Source organism: Elgaria multicarinata, chromosome 1 (assembly GCF_023053635.1).
Source record: "Elgaria multicarinata webbii isolate HBS135686 ecotype San Diego chromosome 1, rElgMul1.1.pri, whole genome shotgun sequence".
Classification (NCBI taxonomy): Eukaryota; Metazoa; Chordata; class Lepidosauria; order Squamata; family Anguidae; genus Elgaria; species Elgaria multicarinata.
Genome location: NC_086171.1, coordinates 167,489,449 through 167,507,845, shown reverse-complemented (window position 1 = coordinate 167,507,845; position 18,397 = coordinate 167,489,449). Strand labels below are relative to the sequence as shown.

Here is an 18,397-nt window from a genome sequence, read left to right as displayed (position 1 = left end):
TTTTATATATTTGTCGGTGGCCTCTGTGGAGGTTATCTCACCATTTGATTTGCTTGTAGTAGCTGTGATCAGGCCACATTGTGAAGCAGAACTCCATTCTCTCTCTGAGAGAAATGGAACAGCCCAGCTGTTTGTGTCCAGTGGGATAATCAACAGGAGAAAATGGCCCAAGTAGCAAAGTACCAAAACCATAACATATGTAGTATCATATCATAATGCCACTTTCTTCCATAACATCCTAACTTAAACATACCCAAATTAGGGGACAGGTTATGAAAAGCTTACTTTTCAATGTGATTGATTGCTGTCACTGGGGGAAGGCTGAAGAGGTGGTAAGCCTTCTTCTACTTAGGATATGACATAAATAAAGGTGTTTGTCTACCAAGATTTTGTATTCATGTCTGTACATCATAAAAACCTACAAGTTGTCCCCCATCTTCATTGAATCAGCAGAAGACCCCAGGAGACTCCACACTGATGCATATAGAGCCATCTTGAACATTGTTTTTGGCAGAAAGAAGGGATATAAATTTAATACATAAATAAATGATATCTTTGTGAAGTTTTCAATAATTACAAAAAGCATGTGTGTATGTGTTCATGTGGATTTTAATAAGCTACTTCTCCCCCTTGACAACAATTTCTTGATAACCATTATTCATGCCCAACGTGGGGCTCAAAGCTACAGCCCTAAGATCAAGAATCTTACGCTGCACCATCTAAGTTGGCCAGGCTGATGTAGGAAATACGGGTGATTCGAACATCCATACAGTACTAATGAAAAGTGGGAGCCAGAAATTGGTGAGTGGCTTTGCAATAGCAACCATTCCATAAAGATAGTATGGAAGTCATTGGACCATAATCAGAGACAGTGAGGTGGAATGATAGAGATGAGGCATGAGGGCAAGTCATCCAGTGCTTAATTTCTAAAGTGAGATGCTAGGACTCATGCCTGTCTGTAAATGGAATGTTGACAAAAGGCATACATTTTATATCAAAGTGCTTGAAAGAGAAATCCTTCCCAAATCATATTATTATTTACGAAAATATTTGCTTTTTCAAAGATGTGTTTCTGGTGGACTTTGTTGGGAGCAAGCCAAAAAAGGAGGCGGTATTTCCCAAAAACTCTATGAGGGCACACCTGGATTGAATCTGAATTGTGGATAGCAGCAGCTGCCCAAGTTCTAGGAACACAAGCACATGGCTTTTACCAGGTCAGACTATTTGTGAATCTAGTGGCAGTGGCTCTCCAAGGTCTCAGGGAAACTGAGATTCGTTCTAAAGAGGAAGCCTGTCATTTCCTATCGCTATAAAATGTCAGCAAGAGATATTCTGTTTGGAAGGGTGGGGAAAAATCTCAAACCCCCCTCTCTCTCTTTTCTCGCCTTCCTCTGTGTAGATTTCCTTTGGATGCTCCTGCCCTTTGCCTGCACTAGGGGATGCCCCAGTTCACCTTTGCTTGCTTTTGTGGGCTCCATGGCTTCTGCAACATGAAGAGGAAAAAGGAAGAGCCCAGCACTGAGCAAGAGACCGCCGTTTGAGAGGAGAAGGCATTTCCATTGCCCATCACTTTAACCACTATTGAGTTGGAAGAAGAGCACGGTTGTTACGGTAACTTGGTATTTATTTATTATTGCATTTATATCCCACCTTTTTTCCTGCAAGGAACCCAAGGTGGCTTACATAATCCTCCTCTCCACTTTATCCTCACAACAACAACCCTGTGAGGTGGGTTAGGCTGAGAGTCTGTGACTGGCCCAAAGTCACCCAGTGGGTTTCCATTGCCAAGTGGGGACTAGAACCCAGATCTCTCAACTCCCAGTCCGACACTCTAGCCACTACACCACACTGGTATGATATTGGTATTCCTTTAGGCCCCCTTTCACAGATCTCCCTTTTCCAGAAAACCCACCTGCCAATCACTGCCCTATCTTCTGATGCAAGTGCTGAACCTCTTTCAGCTTGGGGACTTAATTCCACTTTGGAGAAATTTTGGCGGACGCATTCTGGTAGCAAATACTGATATCAAAAGGGAGGGGTGGCAAAAATCCCAGCCTATTTAGTTTAAAGCTCTTAGTGCCAATAACTAAGACTTAGGAGAGGCATTTCAACCTTTTGGAATAGGGGAAAAACTACACCAAAGCTAGGAAACCACCAAATGGTTGGGAAAAGAGGGTGTGGCAGTGCAGGGGCCTTCTGTGGAACTCCAGGAGAGCCTGGGTTGGCCCCTAGGCCTGAAGTTCTGCACCTGTGTTCTGATGAGCAAAGTGGGATTAATGGGTGGAGTACCAACTAGCATATCTGGCTCATTTTTATTGTTTTTTTTTACATTACTCTCTTGCAGATTTGGAGGTGCCACTGAAGGGTTAGGAACAAGCCAAGAGAATGAAGGCTGTCCTATAGAGCTTGAGGGCGGAAATGTCTGGCTCCATGTTTCCGTTGGAGATGCTGCCCTCCCTCTTTCAGCTCTCCCATGGAGCTTGATGGATTAGCACAGGAAGGTATGCTGGCAGGCAGAGATGAACCCACTATGTGAATGATAGCCTCCCTCATCAGTGTCGGCAGTGGGAAGAATGTGGAAGACGTTAATCTGCTTTATTACATTTATTTCTCCCTCCCTCTCTCCCCTTGTTTTTCTTCCCTAGAGACTCTGCAGGCCTGGCAGTGGGGAACATGGCTGTGTGCAAAGAGCAACGTTATGGAAGCTGTAGAAGCTGGCTGGGCAAAATAGCCATTCTCGGCAGTATCCTAATTCGAATCACCCTGAGCTTTACAGACTGTGGGACTCCAAAGATGAAGTTAGTTTGTTGAGGTACAGATTTGTTTAGCTATTTTGTAAGCCAGCTACTGTCAAAGTCCCTCCAGGCAAAGTCAGGCTGCGCTCTTGCTCTAGATTCAACCAAAAGTAAGATCTAACAGCCCACTTCATTTGTTTTAATTGCTGCTCTTTTAACTGATAAAGAACATATGTATATTGTATCTCTTGAGCCAGTACCTGTGGCTATAAGTAGTATTTTTACTAGGCAGCAGAGCTACCATACCACCAATCCTTCCCCTCCCCAATGAAATCAAATACATTTCTGGGCTTTTAAAAACAAAACTTGAATGTACTTTACATTGAGTTCTTAATGAACGTTTCCAGCAAACACTTCCACATATAAAATCTTTTAAATCTCCATTTAATAAAACAATTTGCCTATAGGACTGCACTTCTAGTGCATCCTCTCCAGGCTTTGGTATCACAGCTCATTCATAACTTCTTGCCAGTATACCAGCAGCACTTCTAGAGGGGCTTTTAGTGTGCCATCGTCCTGACTCATTGATGGAGTTTTATGGGCTAGAGATGTCATCTTCCACTCATAACCCTGCTGTGTTTTTCTGCCGTTTCCCTGACCACAGAAAATCTGTTAAGGATAAAATGATGGGATACCTGCCCAATGCCTTCTGATTAGCAGTGCTAGGTGTCCTCTGTCTGGAGGGACTCCAGCATATATACATGCACTGAAAACTGCTAACATACAAATTTTGGCAAATCTAAAGAACTACGGATGGTATGTATGTTTCCTCGGGAGAGTCAGTGATGCCAGTAGGACCAGGCACAGAGGTCACACAGCCTACATGGCCCCCAAATTCAGTCACAACTTCTTTTTAAAATACACTCACACACACTTGTGGTTGCACCAAGCGTCTTCATTTCTGTAGAGGGTCTCTCTAGTTAGTCCCACATAGACCCAGAGACACATTGGGGAAATCAAGATGCCCGTCACAGCTGCAGCTTCATTCTGCAGTGTGTCCAAACTCTTCTGAAAGTTCAAAAGAAAGGAAAAGGTGCCCCTACCCGGTTCAGGGGAGAGGAAAAGGTCAAAGAGAAAGTACCAGAGGATGGGGAATAACAGAGGGCAGGAGAGTGCTGAGCAGGGGACGAGTGATGACAGAGACCATGCAGGGGAGAAACTAGGGAGGTGGAGTACTCAGTGAAGGATTAGAAGGTAAACCTTGGCAGTGCCACTAAGAAGGGGGTGGGGAATCACAGTCTGAAAAAAATAATTACAACTTTGAAACTGTTGTAATGGGTATGGTATAGTATACATTCATTATGTTTCTAATTAATTTTATGAAGCAATTCCGTTTCTGAAATGGAAAAAAAATCATGGGAAAAATATTTTAGTGGGCAGTCTCCATTCCACAACACTGTTTGTTCTCATAGGTCCCAAAGTAAATCTAAATTTGGATAAATTCCTGGAGAAGGCTTACAATGGCTACTAGTCCTGATGGTTATATGCTACCTCCAGTATTCAGTAAGCCTGCCCATGGGTGGGAGTGTGCTGTTGCACCATGTCCTGTTTTATTAGTCCCTGGCCAACAGCTGTTTGGCCATGGTGTGAACAGAGTGCTGGTCTAGATGGAATCTTTGTCTGATCCAGCATGGCTCTTCTCATGTTCTTAAATTAACAGCCCAATTCTGTTGCTGCAACAGCTCTTGTAAGGTTGCATGCTAATTTACATCCTATGCAAAGTGAAATGCTTGTGATGGCTGGACATTAGTTATGAGTTGTTACTCAGTATTCCTCTTGCTAACTGCCCTCTGTAGCTTAGGATCATGTGTGTATGATCCTAAGTTGTGCTAGTATGTGGCATGCTTTGTGCGTGATAATGGATTAAGGCTTATATTTTGTGGTCTCAGGCAACTCTGCCAAATAAATAAAAATGAGCATTTTCAACAACCTGGTGCCCTCCATATGTATATACAACTCCCTGACTACTCTGCAAGTTGTAGTCCAACACATCTGGAGGTCTTTAGGTTGGGGAAGGCTCTTACTAGTCTGGCTGCCTGCCATTAACCACACAATTATTTATGTTCTTATCCAATTAGGGTAATGTCAAATATTTGCCCAACAAAGATGACCAACATATGATGTCATCATTAGAGAGGTGGGTTTTTTTGTTTGCAGGGAGGGGAGTAAAGAAAACAGAAACTAAGAAAAATGCCAATTAATCTTTGTCAGGTACTAGGGAGTGATGTTGCTGTAGGAGATGGCTCAGTTGCTTCAAACCTGTAACTGTACGGAACAGCACAATAATGGGCTGAAGCCACAATGAGAATTCATTTAGTGCTCAATCATCATCCTCATTGAATCAGTCTGAAACATTCACAGGATGCCTTTCTTCCCCTTTCTTCTCATTGCCATGGAGCTGAAAGGAGACACTTACACAAGAGTCTGACTGGTTCAAACACACTCAAACACAAGACTAGGAAAATAACCCAACTCGTCTAACAATGGAGTCACCCTGGTACAATTTGGCCATCATAGCAAAGGTTACCCTTTTGATGCCACAACCCTATACATTCTTACTTTGGAGCAAGTCTCATGGAACTCAGTAGAGCTTACTTCTAACTATATGGGTACTAGCTGATATACCCGGCATTGCTCAGCCCCCCTAAGATATATGTCTGCGAGGTAATCATCTTAAAATAGTAGGTTGTGCTAGGCCTGTGAGTTAACTTTTAAACAAATTAAATTGCCCAAGACATGCTGGGAGTTGTAGGCAAAAGCCTAGGTCCTTGAATAACATGTTAATCTTTGAACACCATCTGAGGTGTGGTGGGAGACAATTGGAGCGTGGGCCTTCTTAGCTGTGGCACCCTATTTATGGATTTCTTTTTTCCAGGCAGGCTTGCCTAGTGACTGCATTAATGGCTTGCCAGTGCCAAGTGAATTCCACACGCACACCCCAAGAACCTTTTAACTTGATGAGATTTTTTATGCTGTGTATTTTCCCCGTTATAATTAAACCACAACATTCCACGTCAGAGGCAGGAATTTCTGAATAAAATTTATGATTTTTATGTAAAAGCCTAACTATACCATTGAAACGGAACAGTGAATGGAGGAATGACTGAAAGCTGAGGCTAGAATGGAATGGTGGGCAGGGTTAGTGGCAGTTGGAGAAAGTCAGGTAGAAGGAGAACAAAGACAGTGACCTGGTTTGCACATAGTGACCTGGCTAACTCATGCTTTATTTAAAATCAGCCACTCTACATACCAATACTACACCTCCCAGTATGTCCGTGTCCTCTGAGAGGTGTTTTCCTCCTCTCATTGCCAATGCTGCTCCTCAATCGAGTGTCAAGGAGTAGCATCGCCAAGGAGGAGAGGTAAGCTGCTGTCAGTGGACGCTCCCAGCTCTGGCCAAGTCCGGCTGGGGCTGCCTCAACCCGTGCTTCTCACCTACCAAGTGCTCCATCAGGTGCTTGTGCTGAAGGGTTGGGGCATGCCTGGGCACTTGCCCCCCTCTTTGTCAAGCCTGTTTTGGGCATGTGCAGAGTGCCTCCCCTCTCTCCCTCTTAAGGGTGAAAGCTGCATGCACACTTCCCCCAGATTCTGAGAAAACAAGATCAGGACAGGGTGCCTTTGAGATTGTTCATAGTTAGGCCTCTCAAAGTCACTCTCTTGTATCAAGCTATGATTTTAAAAACATTTTTAAGGAATTTTAAATTCCTTAAAAAATACTTGAAACCCCAAGTTTTGTTTTTTTAGATTTTTCTGGTACATTGTATAGACAGACCTATCAGCGTGCCAAATTTCAAGTCTCTAACTCATTTGGAAGTGGCTAAACATTTTCAGACATACATCCCACACACATGCTTTCAGCTTTATAGGTAGAGATAAGACAAGATGTGTTTAAGATTTAATTTCCGCTCAAAGCAGGCTCCTACCACATTTTAGCCACCAAAAGTATGCAAGTCCCACCTCCAAGTAATAAGTGGAAAAATAACCTTGCTGCTGTTAACTATTTCCCCCTTCTTTTAAGATCCTGTGCTATATATGCTGCTTTGTGCATTTTAGGAAATGCTAGCCAATAGGCATCCACCCCAGCCGACGTTTCCGCTGAACCATACTGGAAACTGCACAACCGTTCTTTCCCCCTAGAGCTTGTATCAGGACAGAAAATGTATATTTGTTTGGAAGTCTACTAAACTATCTCCATCACCCTTAAAATGTTACACACTTGTCACACATGCACAGCTATATAATCCCTGATTGTTTTCCACAGAACTGCTTTCTAGTTTTCAAGATGTTTCCTTATCTTCTGAAAATGCCCATTCCAACAAAACTATTTCATCCTCAAACAAACCAATGGTTTCAGTAGAGTGCATTATGAACACTTTCTGCATATATGCACATCCAAAGAATGCTGTATTAACTCCTTATCAAGTGATGGCATTGATCTTGTTCTCATGTCTCCAGGATTATATCAACAGGCATTAGTGCCAACTCTAAATAATCATACAGCTTAGAACTGCTTCACATACTAGTTGTTGTGGCTTTTTTGGTTGCGGCATGTGCATTGGACAGATGCAGCTTCCTAGTTGCATTTATCATAAATCACATCTCATAATAATACCTGAAGGTTTTTCCACCCTAACAAAGACTTTTTAAAAAAGTTAGAGCATCAGCAATGGGTGCAGGTGTGTTGGAAGAGTCAGTCAGAAGTGTGCGTGGGGGAAGAGTTTTAACATTTAAAACAATAATCCAGAACTTTGGCTGCTTCCAGGTGGAGGGCTCCTAGCACTACCAGTGAGAAGGCATTGTGCAGCTATTCCATCTTTTATTTCTTAATGGATTTTCTGCAGTAAGAGAAAACATGGAGGAAGCAGATAAACAAGTTTAGAAGACAAAGTTGTCAGGCCCTCCTTCAATATTCGGTGAATGAGGCAATGTGATGGTGCCATAAAAGACTTGTCTGGAAGCTTAATTGGGTTTTTTCTGGGAAAGAAGATTGAAGAAGTAACATGAATTACAAATTGAAGACAACATTACCAAGACATTCCCCACCCCAATAAAATGCAGTATTTGATGCAGGTTGATTGCAGGATAAAAGCCTCATTTGGAAGCACCCTTTGTCTCTGGGTATTTTTCAAGTTGGTAATGTATTACCTCTATAAATATAAGGCTTCTTTGGATCCAGAAGGTCTCCAAATGTTTGATTTAAATGATAGTAATAGGGTAGGAGACAAAAGTATGGCCATAGCTAGACCTAAGGTTTATCCCTGGATCGTCCAGGGGTCAAACCTATTCATCTAGGTGACACACAGGGGATCCAGTGCTCAGGCAGGGGCGAACCCTGGATGATCCCAGGATAAACCTTAGGTCTAGCTGTGGCCTATGTGTATGATGAAGCTTTATCCAAAGCTGTTTTTTGTTTTGATCTTTTGACAGAGGTGATCTTGCTAAGAGAACTTTCCCTGTACTGGTTTTCGGTAAAGAGCATGAAGACCAAGCTGCACACATGGTGGAAATAAAGCCGAGGAAAATCACTCAAATTCCTTGTAACATCTTCCTGAAGACCTGCAAGATGAAACTGCAGAAAATTATAAAAATGAACATCTTACCCAACATAAACTGCTCAGCTATGTACACTTGCACTACTGAAATTTTATACTGTGAAATAGAAAGGATATAAACTCAATTATTCTGGTAACACTGAATTTGACATTTAAGACATACAACAGATTTATTATAGGTTGTACAATTAATGCATTCCAATATTATCCAAAGTAGTAGAAATTATTACTTTAAGAAATAATAATTATAGCCCCAAATGAACTTTTTTGCACTGAAGGTTATATAAGAAGCACTTTATTTCTACTGGTTCAGTAGATATGTGTTTTGGGATGGGACGGGCAAGTCTGGCCTCTACATGTTCACGATTATCTGGCATTTCAGGATCATGACTCTCAGAAGACAGAAGTGAAGAAATCAAACAACTACTTGCCATCTCTCACCTTCTAATAAAGCCACCTCTAATTGCTTTAGCAATGTGATGTATCCTATGATTTTAAAGCTCAGTGCTTGGGTGATCAGTACGTTTATGAAACCTTAAGAATCCTAATATGCAGAGGGTGGTTGGCTGAACATTTTCCTGAATATTCAAGATGGTTTAAGGTGCACACTTCCCCATATCATTTATTTATTAAAATCATGTTCTCTGTCCACAGAAAACACTGCATGGGCTAAATATTGCCATAATATTACCATTGTAACTAATAGGCATTTTGCCCCAGGCAGTGTCATTAACTGCAATCCTGTGCAGTATGAGAATAATGGTTACCTGCACCATCTTTTTATTGAATGTACCTGCAGTCAGTTTGCACAGTCACATTTATGGGTAACTAAAGGGTACCACCCTTGTGTATATAGAAAACTAATGATTCAACTGAAATCTGTTCATCTATAGATTGATATATTTATCTACATACAGATATAGTCTAAGTCTACTCTGAATTAATTATGCTAGAGTCTAATTAATGCACACTAGTTTATTTTGATTCAAAGTGTGCCATACTCTCAAAAATATGTATAATTTAGAAACAGGCCTCATTCAAACCTAGAGGCTTTGAGATGCTAGATGAACACACCTTAGGCCTACCTGTAAGCATGACAAGGCAATATATCTAAGGGAAATAAATGAGACACAAACTCAAATGTATCCTTAGGTAACCACATGAAAGCAGGCTTTTCTACAAGATTGAAAGCTTGCTGAAATGTTATGGAGACATAAGGTGAATTCTTCTGGTCTTTGTTAGATGACCCCAAGCAAGTTCCTCTTCTGGTAACAATGATACTGAAGCTTTGGAGATAACAGTAATATTGGATGTATTTAGGGTTGAAGGTGCAATACAAAACTTGAGTGTTACTGGTAAGCACAAGCTTTAGTCCATTCCCTTCCACAGACCAGTTGAACACTTCTTTAAATTCAGCTGCACTCTTATGAGTCTCACAGCCTGATCCTATACATGGTTACTTAGAAGTAAGTTATCCTGAGTTCAATGTGGGTTATTCCCAACAAAGTGAGCATAGGATTGCAGCCTTGGTGTTGTGTATATTTCTGAAAACGGATAGAATTAAGCATGCCTCCAAGCACTTTGTTAGATCAGGGCCTAAGTAATAGTCCATATTCACTGCTACTGTAATACCAGTTAACTTTATGGATGTTTATTTAAAGGCACATATGTGTTTTTACATCATGTTTGTTGCCTTAACTCTGAGGACCAGGGTACTGAGACAGCCATTTTCAGATAGGCACCTGTATTCATTTAGTACACTGGGGGCCTGACCCACCCAGCATGTATATATCAAACTTGGGGAATATGCCAGTGGAAACCATGGGATAATCCTGGATGTAATCCTATGTCCTAGATATCTGGAATGCATTTAGACAGACTGAAGGAGCAAATGAGGGCACTGTCAACAGCAGGAGCAAGGAAGGGAGGCTGTTTGCAACAATGGCACGAAGACAACTTGGCAAAGGCCTTGATGCCTCTCAAAACTCATTATAAAATATGCCTTTTAGGAAACTTTCTTCTATTACCATTACTAACGGGGATCAAGCCCTTTATAAATCAGTAGTAGTTGTTTCCTATTTCCAGATGCTCTGTCCTTCTCTGACATTTTCACAGTTTTTGGAGCCAACGGGATGAAACTGTGTAGTAATTAATGAGATAAGGCAGCTGTGTCATGTCAGGACACATTTCTGCAGCTGGGAGATGGAGTCTTAAGTGTGTTATTCACACAGCTTCACCCAATAGTCCTTTCTCCTCTGGTACAGAAGATTTGCGCATATCTCACTGCATGGAAAATTTTGAACCCATCTAGAAGACCGACAATCTTCCATGTCCTGATTTGTTTGCTCACACTGCATTTTTAATATTTCAAGCTCCAGGCTTGATTTCAAGAGAAAACACCCGGACATAATGGCAGATGAAAATAGATGTTGTTACGACTATTTTTATCCCTCATTGTAAATGTGCCCATCGTGCAGAATGTCCTTGCCTTGCTGTGCCATAGTTGTTGGTCTAATTTGGAAATCCAGCTCTTGTTCATGAAAACAGGAGTCATACTTGCATTTGAGGGCTGGGAAACACCACAGCAAAACACATCTGTAATGCAGGCTACATTTGATTCTTCTAACCTTTTTGCCCTTTAGATTCCATCATATAGGATAGAAATGTTCCTCAGGAGTTCCAGTCTCAGTAGCCATAGAAACCAGCTATTTTTATCTATTTTGCATGATATCAATAAATGACTTTTTCTACACTGGATAGACAGGTCAACTCAGCTTCCTGCTTACTGAAAACCCTTAATAAGCCATGCATACGTATTGTATAATATTGTACATCCAAGAAGACAAAACCTTATTCCCAACTGTCCAATGGAATAACATAGATTATTTACATGCTATTAAATGCCCTTTCAGAGAAATAAATATTTATGAGAATTTTTAGAAAAGCCCCTTTGTAGTATTGATTATAAAAATATATCTTGAGATTTGAGTCATGCAGTTGTTTCATTGATAAGCTTTTTTCTTTCCTAGACAGCTTTAAAAAAGAAATGACACCATTTACTTAAGATTAAATTAATGCCTTTGAGAATACACTTGTAACAGCAAAGAAAACCAGCCAATAATAGTGTTCTTGTTTTATGGGATGTTGTCTGTGTTTGCTAAGGAAGACTTTTATAAAATAGGATAAAGAATAAAATTTCTTTAATAATCAAGAATCAAGTGCACTTCACAAAGGGAAATAAATATAATTGTAATGCAGGGTTTTTCAAGCCACAAATACAACTTGTGGTCCTCCAGATGTTTTGGCCCACAACTCCCATCGGCCATCAGTTGTAGGCCAAAATATCTAGAGGGTCAGAAGTAACCCATTTCTGTATTAATATCTTTCAAGAGTTGGAAATTCACAATCCTGCAATGATGGTTATGGCATATCTGCCATATCTGTGTGGAGTTCTAACTGTTAAGTTATTTACATTGCAGGTCTGAAGGCATATATCAGATATTAAAATCCTATACAGTAGAACCTCCTTTGTGAAAACGTTGGTTATCTAAAACCTCTGGTTATCCGAATTCACTGTGTACCTCCCCATGAGGCTCCAGGACTTTTATATCACTCTGTAAACACTACTCCCGTATATGTGATTACCTGAACGCTTTGTATGACTCCAACAGCATTTCAACAAATAAACCTGTTCTGCACTGCATAGAACATCTGAACATTATCACAAGCTATATATGCCCTTAAAATCATATGAGCCTTGTGGTTAAAAAAAATAATGAGGGAAAATGGTGCTAAACTAATCACTATGAATTATATGCGATGCTATTAGGGATAGAAATACAAAGTGAGATTCATCTGCGTCTTGCTGGGCATTATTCAGATCACTTTGCCAAACTGAATAGTTTTATATGGCCTGAAACCTGAGCTGAGGTAAATCAGAGGAGCTCCATTGACTTTATTACTGATACAAGCCTGCTGAGTATATTCTATACATTCCAGTGCTTCTCAGCATGGACGGAGCAGGCCATCTTACAATCAGATCAGTAAAACTCTTTACTGCACAACTGATTCTCTTTTAGCTTGTAAGAGATATCTTTGGATCATGGAGCCCAAAGACTTATTCTGTAACAAGGTGGTTTACAAGGTTGTATTATAAATTATAGATGCCTATCATGTCTGTATCTTTCACTTAAATACTTGCCTATCGATTGGTCTCCTGGCTGATTAATTCCTTTTTCTGCCTGATGTCTGTTTTGGAAGCAGCTAAATCACTTGACTTCAGTTCCTTTCTTTGTATTTTTTTTTTTTAATCTATGCACTTGAAGTAAGCACTTTCTTGCTCTAACTGTGAAAGCATGCTTAGGAGAGCAGATATGTTAATTGCTGTAATAAACAGACTTTATTATTACATCTCTTTGCAGTCTACAAATTACATCTGCCACCTTGATGCTGCTGCTTTGTTTATTGCTGAACTGATGAGCTGAAATATCAGCTACACCCCTAACCTGAACAACTGCATATTTAAACAAGTGAAAGGAGCACAAAGGTAGCACTTGCTGTCTAAGACAGAAATAGAATGCAAAAGGATGAAGGCAAATGGGGGTAATTGTGGAGAAAACTGAACTGTCTACCCTCTTTTTTATTCTTATATCTAAATGAAATTAACACCAAAATAGCAAAGCCATGGTTAAACTTCTACTCAAGAGGCTACACTGTTCTCAGTTAGTCTCATGTATGGTGGTACAGTCATTAGTAAACTCAAGACTGGATTACTGCAGTGTGCTATGTGGGGCTGCTCTGGAAGCTGGAGCTAGTGTTGCCTCGTTTCAGCATATAACTCCTTTGCTGAGGGAATGAACTAGCTGCCTATTAGCTACTGGGCCAGATTTAAGGTTTTGGGACTAGTGTACAAAGTCCTAAACAACTTGGGATGAGGATACTTGAGAGAGTGCCTTCTTCCTTACCAACCGTCCCAGTCACTGAGGTCATTGGAGGACATGCTCCTGGTGGTTCCACATGGACCTTTGGCCCGATTGGAGTCCACCAGGAGAAAAGCCTTTATTGTGGTGATCCCTTCTCTTTGGAACTCCCTGCCCCTGGAGGTCAGGCAGGTGCCAACACTAGGCTGCTTCAAGCACCTCCTGAAAACAACTCTTTTCCAGGAAGCATTCCTAAACTGACCACCCACTGTATATTATTGGTACTTCGTTTTAAATTGAACAATTTTAATTTGCTGTTTTTAATCTTTCTTTTTACTGTTTTATTCCTATATTCACCGCTTTAGAATCTATTTTAGATACGGAGTGGTACATAATTTTTGTAAATAAATAAAAAATAAGCCTTTGGCCATATACACCTTGAAAACAGAGATGGCCCAATATTTGGGTGCCTGAGGCAGAAAATCCAAAGGTAATGGTAAAGAACCACATAAACACGTCCTTGTTTCGGGTCCTTTAAAGGTATCTCCAAATCTGCTACCTAATGGTAGGGATGGCCCTGCCTGAAACTGCAAAAAGGGTGATAATTGAATGAGAAGGCCCTGTTACATTCCTGCAGATGTATAAAAACAGCCCTCTGTACATCTCAAAGTCATGTACCTGACATCTAAGTAGAGCTTAGTAAACCCCCTGTCCAAAACCCTGGAGGGGCACTTCAGGCAGTGTAGTGCTCACCATGGATGAGTAACTTGTAGTTCTCCAGGATGCTTTGGCCTACAACTCCCATTAGCCTTAGCCGGCATAGCCAATGGTGAAAGATGACGGGGGTTCTAGGCCAAAACATCTGAAGGGCCACAATCTGCCCACCTCTGCTGTAGACAAAACTCAGCTAGATGATACCAATGGGTTTTTTGTCTGACACTTGTGGCTGGGGAAGGAAGGATTAAACATCTTGGATGCTGTGGTCCAAATGAACATTTTATCTTTCCCACCCTCAGTGCCTAGAAGTTAAAACAAAACAAAACACAGACGTAGTTGCTAGCTATGCAATTATAATAACATCTGGTTTGACCATGAGTCAGTATGAGGCAGCTTCCTATGTTCAGAAATTCCCACATTTCCCTACGCTTTAGTACAACCAAGGAACAGAGCCCAGAATGGGATTATGGAGATCAGGCTTGATTGGGGCTGAGGCCACCAGAGACAGGGAGCAGATTCAGCTTCCTTCTCAATGATGTTTCCAGGTGCACACTTTTACTTTCCCCCATGTAAATGAATGGTTAAGTATTCCTATTGGGAAAAGTAAAGTGCCACAGGTGGGGACACTGTGGCAGTAAGAGAAAAAAAATGTTCTCTTCACTCCTGACAGTGGGTAAACAGGGATCTTGCTGGGGTGGGAAGTTTTAAATGTATCACTGTATGAACAAATCACAACAATGCACTGTTCCTCCTCAGGGTCCTCACTTCGTACACACACTGCCCATCTTAAGGTCATGAAGAAGAAAAAAATTCAATATACCCAGTTGGACATTACCTTTATTACAACCAACCAAAATACTACAAAAGATTGCACAAACTTTCAAATTTTGGAGAATTCTTCATCATTCTAGGTGGTACAAAATCACGGGAGGGAGGAAAAACAGAAAAGTCCAAAAATTTGGCCAGATGTTGTAGCAATGAGGTTTGCAGTTTAGATCTAGCCTCAAGATGGAGACTGCAAACTGGATAAATTAATCACTGGTATCAGGTATCAGAATACAACTAACATTCTGGGATAAAGGAACAATGGCTGACTCCCGTTTCTGAAAACATGAAGGCTGAGTGTAACTCAGACCTATCTCTTGTTCTGGGCGAAATACAAGTTCCTGAGTAGGTAAGAGACCAGAAGTAAAGAGAAACATGAAAATATTAGCAAAGCTGAAAATTAATTTTATGTGATGGATAAGGTAAAAACAAACAAACCACCAATTGAAGCCAAATTGTGTAGTATTACCTAGTGGCTGAAGAGAATAGAACCCTCAGAATATAAAGTTCCTCTTCAGGTAGTAGGAGGACAGTCATTTTATGAGTATATATCAAGGCTTACTTATTCTGTGATAATACAACAACACAGATGTACCAGGCTATGCAAGAAACTATTGCTAAGGGCCTTGCTAGACGAGGCCTTAGCTCGCTGTGAGGCCCGGTTTCCCTGCTGTGCGTCCAGATTACGCACAGGGGAATCCGGGCCCAGGCCACACTGAAGCCTCCCCTAACGTGCCATAAGCGAATTCGCTTATGGCGCGCCTTTTCCGCAGCCCCGGCCTGAGGCCGGGGCTGCGGAACATCTAGCAGGGTCCGTGGCTTTTTGCGGCTACTCACTTACTCGCGAGTAGCCGGGAAAAGCCACAGACTGGGCACAGCGCTCTTACGAGCGCTGTGCCCATCGGCCCGGGGGGGGGCATCCCGGGGGGGGGGAGAGAGGGGCAGGGGGAAGGCCGGACCCACCAGGAGAGAGGGGGGGAAGCTGGACATCGGCGATGGCAAGGGAGGGGGGGAGAAGATCAAGGACGGGGCTGCCAAGGGAAGGGGCAAAGATGGGGACGGGGCTGCCAAGGGAGGGGGCAAAGATGGGGACGGGGCTGCCAAGGGAAGGGGCAAAGATGGGGACGGGGCTGCCAAGGGAGGGGGCAAAGATGGGGATGGGGCTGCCAAGGGAGGGAGGGAGAAGATCGGGGACGGGGCTGCCAAGGGAGGGGGGGAGAAGATCGGGGACGGGATTGGGGATGGGGGGAGGACGAGCGAGCAGGCAGGGGGCCATGGGGAGGGATCAGCAGCGGGTGGGGGGCTTAATTTTAAAAGAAAAGGTGCTTACCTTGTCCGGCGGCTTCGGGGCGCACGTGGCCCCTTTAACAACAACAACAAAAAATGGCCGACGCTGCAGGGCTTCCGTAGTCGCCCCGCCTCCATGCCGGCTTATCCGGCATGGTCTAGCAAGGCCCTAAGTTAGCTCCACAAAATGAGAGACAGTGTGGATTCAGAGAAGCATGTTCTTCACATGAATATTGTGGTCATCACATGATAACCTGGGGTCTTTCAAACCTTTCAGTTAGCAGTTTTGGTTTGTCAAATGCTTCATAAACTTTCTTTTCTACATCCTCCCAATAGCACTATCAGGTTGGTCACTACGACTTCCATTTTACAGATGGATAGTGAAAAGTTCTCTTTGATCATAAATGGACTGGATGATTTTCATTTTTAAAATTATCCTTTCCAGATTACAACCCCCCCTAAACTTTCATCTAAATGGTAATAGGCCTTTTAAAATGTGTCTATTTTAAAATGAGTAAACATATATAAAAGGTATTTTTGTTCTTTCATCCACATAGCAACTCTAGTTTGAGACCAGAGTAAATGAAACAGTATCAGTGATATATAGACTATATCGAGAATCAAGGAGGGCCACTCAAAATCCTACCTAAATTTTAAGCCTAGTTTGGTGTGAAGAGCTACAAATTTAGTAATTAGACCGTACCTAATCCTGAAATGAAAAATAAATGTGTGAACACATTCAAAGTATAAAGGTGAAGAATCACAAGGCTTTTTACACTAAAATCCTTCTCTCTGTTTTTCATGGTAAGGTATATATCCCTGTGCATTAGATCAGCTTCCTATTAGGAAGTATAAGGAACAGCGTAGTAGGAGTTGGATCAAAAAGATTGATTGATAAGGCTCATGATTGATAAGGCTCGTTTCCTGGAATACAAAATTTCACAACAAAATATTTTACCTTTTGCATATAGGTTATTAATAGCTGAATAAATTACACTGTAAAATTCAATATATAAAATAAATAAGTAGGCAGTAAGAAACAGAACATTTAGAGGTATCCTAAGGTAAAGCTCCATCGTTTACAGTAAAGGCTCTTCCAGACATCAGCTTCCTCCCTGGGGACAGTAGCTGTGAAACAAGAAGCTGTAAATTCATCCTGGAATATCCTTGAGAGGTCCAGGCCCTCATGTCCCCCTGGGAGAATGTCCCTAAATGCACAGGACATGCACAAGTCCTGAAACTTGCCGGGGTGGGTGGGGCCATGATGAAAACTAACAGAACAATTAGAAACAAGAAAAACATTATTGGTGCTAAGGCTTAATAAAAAACAGCTAAGATTAAGCACATTTCATTTAGTAATGCAATATGTAGAAGCCATGATTTCAATGATGCTCCCATGTAAGCATTTGTTGGATTCTGCCCTTAATGTCTAATCCAGCCTCTCACTTTTCATATAACACAGTTTTCAAGTATCTCCCCTTACGGAACACAAATGACTCTTTGGTCAAGAGTTTCTGAGATTTGTAATTTTACAGTAGCCAACAGCAGCAGGCTTCTCTCGGTTTAAAAATAACTTTTTTCCAGTTTTGATGCAAATATGTAAAAGACATGATTATCTGTTTCCTTTTTGCATTCTGTACTGCCACTGCCTGGAGTTATATGAGATAAGCACAGAGCAGGCTAAGAAAAAGGATCACACAGTGCCATCTGCAGGGCTTTCCCCTCATCTCTTTTCACAAAACACAGCAGATGGCAAAGCTCCACTTCAGAAACCAAATGAACTAGAAGACAGACCAGGATCGAAGTTTCAGGATTGGAAATAAGTGAAGGGGAAGAAAGTGGTCAGCAGCACCAGCGCCTACCTTCTCACCATCATTGTCACTAGTTGCTATTGCTCTTCATCTTCTTTCTCATCATTGCTACTTACTTACTTGCTTGACAGGCAGGGAGCCAGTGGGTAAGTAGGCCTTGGCTCCTCACCACCACCACTGTCTGGGCCAGTAAGAGGCAAGTGAACAAGCAGGTTGCAATGGTGAGGAGGAGGATCAACTCCAGGGGTTGTCAGCTGGCCCTGCTAGAGTGTGGGCCCTCGGCAGGAGTTCCTTCTATACCTACACTTGATGCCGGCCCTAGAAGTCAGGAGCATCATTCACAGAGACTTCCACTAAGGAAGAAAAGATAGAAGAATGAATTATCCCTATGAGGTACTCAAGATCAGTATTAACACTAGGTTTGCAACTTTTAACTGATTAACCAGATTAACTAATGTGTTTAGTTTCATTTATATGCTGCTTTTCCAAGG

At 41.8% G+C, this 18,397-nt stretch overlaps 1 protein-coding gene across 1 annotated transcript in view; it reads left to right on the top strand.

Moving 5' to 3' along the window:
- Positions 1–4,911, top strand: part of BLACAT1 (BLACAT1 overlapping LEMD1 locus) — a 28,879-nt gene extending 23,968 nt beyond the window's left edge. The window contains exons 2-5 of the mRNA XM_063119332.1: positions 1,400–1,619; positions 2,345–2,501; positions 2,646–2,812; positions 4,874–4,911. Coding sequence (XP_062975402.1) covers positions 1,440–1,541 — 102 coding nt within the window. The 5' untranslated portion in view covers positions 1,400–1,439 and the 3' untranslated portion in view covers positions 1,542–1,619; positions 2,345–2,501; positions 2,646–2,812; positions 4,874–4,911. The remainder of the gene's footprint in view (positions 1–1,399; positions 1,620–2,344; positions 2,502–2,645; positions 2,813–4,873) is intronic.
- The last annotated feature ends 13,486 nt before the right edge of the window (positions 4,912–18,397 follow it).